This window comes from Melitaea cinxia, chromosome 4, assembly GCF_905220565.1.
Source record: "Melitaea cinxia chromosome 4, ilMelCinx1.1, whole genome shotgun sequence".
NCBI classification, from domain to species: Eukaryota; Metazoa; Arthropoda; class Insecta; order Lepidoptera; family Nymphalidae; genus Melitaea; species Melitaea cinxia.
Genome location: NC_059397.1, coordinates 14865592 through 14876212, shown reverse-complemented (window position 1 = coordinate 14876212; position 10621 = coordinate 14865592). Strand labels below are relative to the sequence as shown.

Below are 10621 nucleotides of genomic sequence, written 5' to 3'. Positions count from 1 at the left end.
TAATACCGCTTATTTAAATTTTAAAATATTTTTTTTTTTGTGCTGATTAAAGAAATTACGTTTTATTCGTTGTTTTTATTTTAGTTTTCATGATGACATATTTTTGGCATTTTTGTCGTCAAGTGTGGCAGATTCTGGCAGATTTTTTACCCAGTCTGTGGCAGATTCACCACTATTGAAACCGTAGACAGAGTAAACTAATTATATATAGTTTACTCTGTCTACGATTGAAACCATGGAGCATAGAGAAAGAAACGTTCACAGTTTAGCAGTGTCAGACTGTCAGTGTCACGAAGTATATGCAAATGAGAGCTTTGGTTCTGGGTGGTCCTCTTTTGTAGTTTAGGGTACGATTAGCTTCCACTAAGTAATTCTACTGAATATTCGATAAATATTGTTTTTATTAATTAATATATTTCATTTTAATCAAAAAAAAAGTAGTAGATATGGCCCACTACAAAGGAGCAGCTTCAGAAGCTGGTAGAGCCATGCACTTAATGAAGAAACGAGAAAAAGCACAGCAAGAAATAGAATTCCGAAAGAAGAAAATAGAAGAGGATCTCAAGATAGACAATATCGAAAACAAGTTCGCCACACATTATGATGCAGTTGAACAACAACTAAAAAGCTCCACTATTGGTTTAGTAACACTCGATGAAATGAAAGCAAAACAGGAACATATAGTCCGAGAAAGAGAGAAAAAGTTAGCCCAAAAAAAAGCTGAAAAAGAGAAGGAACGCCAAAAAGAAATAGAAGCTAAACAAGCGCAAAAAAATAAGCAAAAAAGACAGGTAAGTTTGAAGAATTTATAACAAATGTTTTGTTATTAAGTGTTTCTATTGTTTATGCTGTGTGATTACGGCATTAAAGAATATAGCCACCCTCACTCTTCCCGTGGGTGTCGTAAGAGGCGACTAGTCGTAGAGAGATAACATAGTTTCACTACCTTGGAACTTATAAAGTCAATCGATGGCGGGATAGCCATCCAACTGCTGGCTTTGAAATACACAGGCCGTAGACGGGCAGCAGCGTCTTCGGTGCGACAAAGCCAGCCCTATGGTCACCAACTCACCTACTGTATGTGTGACTATGGGTAAAATACGTGAGTTCACGCCATTTTTGACGCGAACTTGTGGAGGCCTATGGCCAGTGGACTGCAATAGGCTGAAATGATGATTGTTTATGAATAATTTATTGTATTATAGATTCAGGCGCTATCTTTTGATTTAAATGAAGATGGAGAAGAGGATGAAGAAGAAGAAGAAAAACCAGAAGCTACTTGGAGAGACAAGGATGAAACGGTACGTCAGTTTGTTTGGTTTTGTTTAATATTACTACTTTCATGATTACCCAACAGTTGCTTTTTAATGTATGTCTCTTATTGCTTATGAAAACTTAATATTGTAGTTCATGGGAATGGTCTTCAGTCAGCTAGTGACTATGTATTTGAATATATAATTACAAGCTGACACTAGAGTTGACTCTTGTCAAATAAATCAGCCATTTATAGATTGATTGACACATCTAATAATATACAATTGGACCCGTAACACTCTATCTTGTGATGTTTTTCATAATAATTTCTAAATATTACAAATTTTTTAAGGAATAAAAAAATTCATGACTGATTATATATATATATAAACTAATTGAAGGAATATTTCCAAAAAATAATTTACAGGTATGTAAAAAAATAAAAAAAAATCCAGATGTAGATACATCATTTTTACCTGACAGAGAACGAGAGGAGGCTGATTTAAAACTAAGAGAGGAGCTCAGATTAGAATGGGTGATGACCCAAGCGAGCCTCAAGGATGAGCCCATTACTGTTACATTCAGCTACTGGGATGGATCTGGCCATAGGAGAAATGTCACGCTAAAAAAAGGTATTTCTATGAAAAGTTATTTAAATCACTGTAGTCAGTAATGACAATAAATAACATAGTTTTTATTGGAGCTTACTCCTCAACAAAATATACTAAGGCCCATGTTATATAAAATTTGTGGCGTGTGAAATTGTGTAAAACAGTAATGCTAAGCAGTGATGCTGAGGCCTGCATTTAGAGTAATGTTTTACTGTGCAATGTCTTTTGCAAAAAAACTTACACTTAAATATCACAGAAATCATTCTTAAGGAGTTAATACAGTTGCATATTGCAGTTGAAACAAGTCCTTTTTTATTAATGGGGGTTTGAACTTTTTATGTTTTAAATCTTATCACTTGAAAGTTTATATCCCAAAATTTCCACTTTAATTACCACAATGAATATTTTGGGATTTCTAATACTTCAATATCTTATTAGATGCTATGCGATGCTATGTAGTATATGCAAAATATATCAAGCGAAAATTTTGTTAGTTTTACAATCAAGCTTTCATGCTTAAAAACTTGTAACTAAATTTGTACTCGATCTAGTCTAAATTTATTGAAACTATGAGGCACAAACAGTCAAACAAAAATTTTAAATAATTATTTAAAATTTTTTCGTAGGCAATTCTATATATCAATTTCTTCAAAGATGTTTGGATACACTGAGACCGGAATTTAGTGAGCTGAAAACAGTAACGGCTGATCAACTTATGTATGTCAAGGAGGACCTGATTTTGCCGCACCACTACACATTCTATGACTTTATAGTTACTAAGGTATAAGAGTTTAACTCGTGTTCCTTCTGTACTCTTCTAAAATACTTTCTCTAAAATAAAAAATAAATTAAAACAAATGAGTCAAAAACAGCTTTTAAAATTTTCAAAACAAAAACTTCTAAATGTTTTTACCAATTTTGATGATTCTTTATTAAAAAGACGGTGTAAAGTCAAGTAGTTTTATAAAGTACATATATTGTGCATTTTCATTTTATTACTTGTCGATGTAAATTCGAGTCGTATTTTTTGCTTGTAAACTAACACACATCTATAATACTAAAGCGTATCTATATAGCTAGAACACTAACATTTATAACTCCCATGCCTGTAACATTACAATGCTGGGCATAGGCCTCTTTCCCCATGTAGGAGAAGGATCAGAGCTTAATCCACCACACTGATCCAATGCAGGTTGGCGGATATATTCCCTACTATGAGTAACGATCGCTATCAAGGTGTACATGATAACAACCGGGACAGACAGCTTATCATCCTCTCCGAGGCACAACGGGGAGACACACAAAGACTGTACAAACACCCAGACTACAGCAAACATTTATATGGCCAATATAAATGTTTGTCATGTGCGGGGATTGAATCTGCAACTGCCAGCGCAACAGACACTAGCCAGTGCTTGGACCGTTGCACCAACGCGTTAGTATAACTCCCAACATAGAATACAAAATATAGTCTCAACATTTTCACATTTTCTATTGTTGGTAGACAAAATATTTTCTATGGTTAATATTATTACATTACAGGCAAGAGGTAAGAGCGGTCCCCTGTTCCAGTTTGATGCCTCAGATGATGTGAGATTAGTAAACGATGCCACACAAGAGAAACAAGATTCACATGCGGGGAAAGTACTTTTAAGGTAAATTGTTAATTTTAAATAAACTAGTATCACCATATTTTATTCGTAAATATCTTGATTTTTTAAATTTTGTTTTATATTATCTTGTCCAGAGAATACTATAAATATACTTAGCACAAAAAAATTACCAAATTTGGCGGAATCATTTGGGTGTTATGCGTCCGTTTCTGTGATTCATTTTCATTCATAAAAGTGTTAATTAATATAGTAAAAATATTGTAAAGTTTGTTGTGTTGAATTCTGCAAATTATCTATATTAAATTATAATGCCTTATTTTTATTGTTTTCAGATCTTGGTATGAAAGAAACAAACATATCTTTCCTGCATCTAGATGGGAGCCCTACGATCCAACTAAAACATATTCCAAATACACAGTGAAAGGAAAGTAGTATTAACAGTACAATTTTTTTTTATATTTGTACTTGAAAATAATGCAATAACTAATTTGTAGGATGTATAGCAATACATGATGACTTTTCATACTGTGTTAGTTCTAGTTTAAGTTATTATTTTTAATAAAATTAATACTTTTAATATACATAGTTTTTTTTTATACCTGGATTTTTTTTTAAATAAAACCGCAATATAAAGGACCTGTGAAAAAAAACTTAAACATCCTTAATAACTTTTGATTTTATGATTTTAGCCTTAAAGTATAAAAAAATTAAATTAACCTAAAAATGAAATTTGGTTACATTATCTAAATTCCAAGATTACGAAAACATGCAAGTTAGTAGTGGTTGTTGAAAAAAAAAGTTCTAATTTATCTAATATCTATATAATCTATATAACATATATAAAATATAATATCATAATATACGTATGTCTGTCAATTATTCATTTCATTAAAAAACACCAAGTTGGTTTTAGATCACTTTATGTTAATAATCAGATTTTTTTTTCAATCATAAAAACATTAAATATAAAGCCAATGTAATAAATGAAAATATGTTTATTTAAGTAACTACAAGCATATCTTTCTCATCTACATACTATTGTTATTATTATTTATAAATTTTTTTTTATATTTACATGAACAGTTGCTAAGTAAGAAGAATTTCAAGTATTCTTAGAAAAAAAAAAAAAAAAACAATTAGAATTTTCTGCAGTCTCGCATCAAAGTGCAAAGATTAAATTTAAAGTCCTTTCTAAAATAAATTACATAATTACATTATTTAATCTAATAGCCGAGAATATGTTCCCATTCGCGCGTTTTCTTAAGTTCTAAATTTTTCAAAAATTGTATTTGAATTGGAGTTTTTTCTTTGTCTTCTTGTAATGGTGGTGCATGTCTTTGGAAATGTATAATGGCTATCAAAAAGTTCCATATTGTAAATTCGGGCCACAAAACTTCACTAAAGTAAAGTACCGTATTAGACACCTGCAAAGGATACACAGAATCATTAAAAGTAAGAATGATTTTTTTATGAATGAATTTTTATGAATGAATTTTGTCAAATTCTATGATATATCTTTTATTTATACTTTTTCCTCAATTTAGTAAAGCGACAATGATTTGATTCTACTGTGTTTGTTGTGTTGTGATCTTTTTTTAATTTAAAATTAACATCCACAGGATCTAAAATAGTCATGCCTTTTTTAAACAACATGCATTACACTTATCCTACAGTTGTCCTACAGGCGATTAATTATGATTACATGAGACTGTACGATAGATTGAGTGTCCTGTGACTGACTGACTGCTGCATTATCAATTTAATGACACTAATAATTTTGGATACTCGAAAAATTTACCATAATATTAGAATCAAATATACAATAACGTATCATGCATTACCTGCCACAGCATAAAATCAGAGAGCCTCACTTCACCAGATGTTCTTATCAATAGTTCGGGTTCTCCAAAGTCCATGGCTTGAGAGACAAGATCTTCATCTATATCATCAGGTGATATTTCATTATTATTGACACCGTCCACTATGTGAGAGGCAGCTCTGCTTATTTCATCACGACCTATCAAGACATTTATAAGTAAGTTAAATAGAAACAACTAGAAAGCTATAGTTATTGCAAATTTAAAAGCTTAGCTTGTGTCTAAGCTACTAGAGAAGATAGCTTAAAAATTGTAATACATGTAAGTGTATGACAGTATATTTATTTATTTTTATTATTTATTTATTTATTTATGCATAAAAAACTTAAAGCTAACATTAACATTATATATTTATATATTGTAACACTAGAACTCCACATTAATAGGAGTGGCAATGTTTTTAGTCTATATCGAGAACTTTTCTCAAAATAATGTGATTGACTATTAAATATTTTTTCTAAATCAACAAAAGGTAATACAAAACAACACATGTCTATACTAATTTATGGACATTTTCAATATCTTAGAATTAATAGTATTTTTAATTACTATCTCAAAATTAGTTTGGATCAAACTGAAGTCCTCTTGTGACCATGGTTACTGTATAGTCTGTGAAATATATAGTATAAAATCCGAAAAAAGTCGTTTTATTATAAATAAGCGAAATTCACGTAAACATTAGAAAACAATATCAAATAGAATTTTATAAGAAATAAATTTAAAAATATATATAATTACAGATAACATACCGGTATACGCATATGCAATATTAAGGTGCAGTTTGTTATTTTTCCTTGTAGCCAACACTGCTTTAGCTAATGTTGCTCGCAAATCTTCTGGCAGAAGAGACATGCGACCCGCAATATGAATCCTTACTCCCCATTCGTTTATACTATCACTGAATGTAGAAAAGCAACTTTTTCATATACCTAAATATACATTATATTTTAACAGCTAGTAGCTAATTTAGTATAATTGGTTAAATGGGTAAAAAATCTCTTGTTCTGGTTGATGGTGTTAAAATAAAAAAAAAATTAGAATAGAACTGAACTAATACATATTTTTAACATTTTATTAATAAGCTAGCTAGGCCCCACGGTTTCACCCGCATTGATTTGAGGAAAAAATATCCTTCTTCTCCTTAAAGCATACCTAGCCTTCATTATTAAATACTTTATTTTTTTGTTGTAGATGCCGATAGAACAAGTTATCTATAATATAAAAATGAGTCGCTGAATGTGTTACTAAGCGCAAAACTCGAGAACGGTTGGACCGATTTCGCTAATTCTTTTTTTAAAATATTCCTTGAAGTACGAGGATGGTTCTTACGGAGAGAAAAATTCTAAAAAAAAAAAAAAATTAAATTTCCTGAAAAAGTCTAAAAACAACACTTTTCTATACTCCCATACAAAAGATTTGTGATAATATTTAAAAGTCAATTTGAACTTTAATACCATATGATAAAGTTTGTGTTAGGCGATACTAAGTTCGCCGGGTCAGCTAGTTATCTATAAAATGATATATAATTTATGTGAAGTAATGGTGAGGTTTTTTTCTAAAAAAGCAAAGCAAACATCTTAACCTTAGCATATTAATATATATGATGATGATAATTAATTTTTAAACTTTATTGTTAATGTTATAAATTCTCTATTGATAGGGGTTGTCTGTAATAGATCACTCTTAAGAGCCATTTCACAATTTTACGCTCTGCAAGTTTAGGTAAATTTGGTTGTATCGCGCGAGTCGTGCGAGCCGCGCGATGTTTGTGCTAGTACGTATAGTGTGACAACCAAAAGACCATCGTGATCATTTTCTGATGTATAATAAAAATTATAATTATGGTATAAAATGTTTTTTACATAATTAATTTGTTAAAAATTTCAAGTATGTTATATAACAACAGTCTATAAATTTAAAATAAAATTAAAAAAATCAATTTTATGAAACAATTTTTTTAAATTGATTTAGTTTTTTCAGTTTACGAATGAATCTAATATTTACGATATGAATAAAAAAGCATTTAATGACATCGACACCGACAAACATATTAATTAACAAATAACAAGACAAACAGATTGAAATGCCTATTTGTATTGATAGTGTGAGAAAAGAAAATTAAATTATACATTTGTTTACAGAAATTATCATTATATTATTTTACAGTCATTTTCGTAATATGTTTATTTTATTTATATTTTATTATGAAAGTATCAAATGCGTTTTATCCGCTATAACAACAGGCGCTTGGCGCGTGTGAGCGAAAGAGACGGCTGCGCAGAATTTGGCGTGGACCTTACCTCTAAGAGCGCTAGCGCTCGACTGATTTACCGGGCTTGATGCGTGGCAATATATACTATCTTTTTATTATTTAATATAAAATGTATTAAAAATAATTACATCTTTTAATTATTTTTTTTGTATTCCTTAATGATGTAAGTTTACTTTGATGAAGATAGTTCGTTAAAATTTCTTAGTTTTCTAAGAGAAATATCGCTTTTAAAATTGTACTTATTTGGAAAATATTCGTAACTTTAAATTTTTTTTATCGTTTAATAGAGATACAAATGGAATAAAAATCTATGATAGTGGACAACAAAATTATATTCCACATATTATGATATTTTTTTAAAATGGTTTCAACGTAGAGGTTATTGAAAAGTAGGGCTTCAAAGTATACATTGCGACCGTTTACCCAGGGAGGAGGCTGATGAAAAGGTTAATAATTTTATACACATAATATAAATCAAAATTCTGATCTGACTATGGACTACAACAAAGGTTGCTCTATTATATTTCAAGAATATAAATTACATTATTGCATCCAACACTGAGATTAACGACGTCAAAATATTACAATTTCGCGGATTGTTACCGATTTTTGTGAAATGGCTCTTAAGCCGGGTCCAGACATGTATCATTTGCCCGATCCGATCACCGTATCCGTATCGTCGACGCGTATTATGATCGCATATGTGGACGGGTAATGATATACGTATCATGATACGGGATCTCGATACGCCGTTATGATACGGCCCGTCCCATGTCGTGTCGGTTTTTGTCCGATCATCAAAGGTGATACAGATACGGACGTGGGTCAGTCTGGACTGAGGTTAGAATGTTGTGAATAACAATAAAACAGGCATATGAAATTGCTAAATTCTCGTACATTTCAACCAACTGCGACGACATGTTTGATCGAGAGCAGAAACTGAACTGGGCAATTTGATACGTGATCATGACTATTGTGAAGATACGGATACGGAGCAAATCGGAGGCGTCCACAACTTGATACGGGGCTTGACAATACGCAGATAACGGATACGGTGATCGGATACGGTGATAGGATCGGTCAAATGATCATGTCTGGACCCGGCTTTAGTGATAACCCATTACACTTTGTTAATTATAATACTGAATAGTGTTTATATACTTTAATGTTATTCTAAGTGTAAATAAAGTATTAAATAAATAAAATAATATAAGTATACAAGTTGTACATACATTTCATCAATTAAGCGCTCAAATTTCTCTCTAGCTAGTGCCATTAAGGAATCTACTTCTTCCTTACTCCTCTTAAAATTTTCAATACTAAATGCATATGCTGTTACTTCAGGAATGCCAAGGTCAAGGCACCACTATAAAATACAATTTAATTAATAATTACTAAATTTTCTATGAAAAATCACCATTTAACATGAAAACATGGTAATACAGAATCCTCGATGTACTAGTCCAACTTGTTATGACATGAAATTAAATTATCTATTACAGATAAGGTGATTATATACACTTAATGAATGTCAAAAAAAATTAACTAAATTTCCAAGGTTATCAAAAATCAATGTAGCAAAAGCAAGAATCGATTTAAAAATTGCTACATCTTAAAATTAAGTACATTACAAATTTAGATAATGTTACCCAGTGTTAGCCCTACGGTCACCAATCCGCCTGCCTAGCGTGGTGACTATGGGCAACACACATGAGTTCACGCCATTTTTGGTGTGAACTTGTGGAGGCCTATGTCCAGAAGTAGACTGCAATAGGCTGAAGTGATAATGATAATGATGATGATGATGATAATGACCCAATGTTATCTAGTTAATGCTTGATATCATACCTTTAAAACTTCTGAAAGTTTCTCAAACCCTTTAGTATGACCAGCGGTAGTATTAACATTTTTTTTCCTAGCAAATCGACGGTTGCCGTCCATAATAAAGGCTACATGTTGTGGTATTCGTCCTGTCTTTAAGACTTTAATGCAAAACAAGTGTATGAATGATGTACAATTTTCTTTTATCCATGTCGACATTATGTGCTACCTAAAACAAAATTATCTTAATTAATAACTAGCTGACCTGATGAACTTCGATTTTTTTCATTGTGAGTATATGGTTGTTGTTTTTTTTTAAACTATATTAAGGAACCATCTAATTTTGTAGAGTCGTTCGGAAGTTTTGAGATTCTATCGATCATTGAGTACATGATATGTTTTAGTTTTATTTAAACACATTTTAAGATATGCACTTTGTGCAGCAAACATGAAAAAGACAACTGAAATTCGTGAAACTATTAAGTAATGAAAGTCACTGTAATGAAACACTTGTATGCTATATAATGAAGGGTGTATTAAAGTAAATTAAATTTTGAAAGTGAATAAACGAATTCAATGTAAAACTCAAACCCAAAAGTAAAATTTAATCTACTATTTGATCAGTTTGGAATTTGATTTAAGCGAACTACATACCAGAATTTATATTTCTCTAATTATTTTATCTGTGTATTATTAAATCTGGTTTTGTCGGTTCGAAGAAAGGTACAAAGACATACAAATAATAATGAATAACTTTAAAAAAATTATTAATTCTGGATAAATGGCAAATAAGATTCAAAAACTTCCCAAAACCACCAAAATCCACGTAATATTCGGTTCACAGTTCTTTGCTTAATGGCTTTTAGTTGTGTCAGTTTGACACATATCATTTCGCCAATGTCACGTGGGATGGAGAACACACGACGGAGATTGTTATTATTTCGGTGGATTTGAGAATACAATTTAGTTAAATTTTGAAAATACACGAAAATAGTATGTATTTATTCACAATAATTTCAAAATGCACAAAAATATAAAAATATTTATAAGTATATAACATTGTACTAAATATATATATACATTGTAATATTTACAATTTAATTTTATTATATTTATTATATTTACATAAAAACGAACACAGAGGATTAAACACAAACATTAATAAAGATTCAA

General features: G+C 30.7%; 2 protein-coding genes across 3 annotated transcripts; one reads left to right on the top strand and one right to left on the bottom strand.

Moving 5' to 3' along the window:
- The first annotated feature begins 238 nt into the window (after positions 1-238).
- On the top strand, positions 239-4055 carry LOC123670288 (protein FAM50 homolog). Its single transcript, XM_045603793.1, has 6 exons — positions 239-791; positions 1206-1301; positions 1682-1886; positions 2492-2646; positions 3408-3520; positions 3811-4055. Exons 1-6 carry the CDS (start codon positions 447-449, stop codon positions 3908-3910), a joined length of 1014 nt encoding a protein of 337 aa, XP_045459749.1. The 5' UTR covers positions 239-446; the 3' UTR covers positions 3911-4055.
- LOC123670289 (dehydrodolichyl diphosphate synthase complex subunit DHDDS) lies at positions 2457-10281 on the bottom strand. 2 transcript variants are annotated; one of them, XM_045603795.1, is made up of 7 exons: positions 10103-10281; positions 9476-9677; positions 8860-8993; positions 6105-6253; positions 5320-5495; positions 4692-4902; positions 2457-2696 (listed from the first exon to the last, which is right to left on the bottom strand). In XM_045603795.1, exons 2-6 carry the CDS (start codon positions 9665-9667, stop codon positions 4702-4704), a joined length of 852 nt encoding a protein of 283 aa, XP_045459751.1. In that variant the 5' UTR covers positions 9668-9677; positions 10103-10281; the 3' UTR covers positions 2457-2696; positions 4692-4701. The 2 variants fall into 2 exon arrangements, with proteins under 2 accessions (XP_045459751.1, XP_045459750.1); XM_045603794.1 differs by lacking the exon at positions 2457-2696 and having other exon boundaries at positions 4382-4902.
- Positions 10282-10621: the final 340 nt, after the last annotated feature.

Coding starts and splice junctions, on each gene's coding strand:
- LOC123670288 (XM_045603793.1), top strand. CDS start 447: ATGGCCCACTACAAAGGAGCAGCTTCAGAAGCTGGTAGAGCCATGCAC. Junction 1,302..1,681: donor GGAGAGACAAGGATGAAACG/GTACGTCAGTTT, acceptor AATAATTTACAG/GTATGTAAAAAAATAAAAAA. Junction 2,647..3,407: donor ATGACTTTATAGTTACTAAG/GTATAAGAGTTT, acceptor ATTACATTACAG/GCAAGAGGTAAGAGCGGTCC.
- LOC123670289 (XM_045603795.1), bottom strand. CDS start 9,667: ATGTCGACATGGATAAAAGAAAATTGTACATCATTCATACACTTGTTT. Junction 6,254..8,859: donor GAGCGCTTAATTGATGAAAT/GTATGTACAACT, acceptor TTCTACATTCAG/TGATAGTATAAACGAATGGG. Junction 4,903..5,319: donor CTGATTTTATGCTGTGGCAG/GTAATGCATGAT, acceptor TATCCTTTGCAG/GTGTCTAATACGGTACTTTA.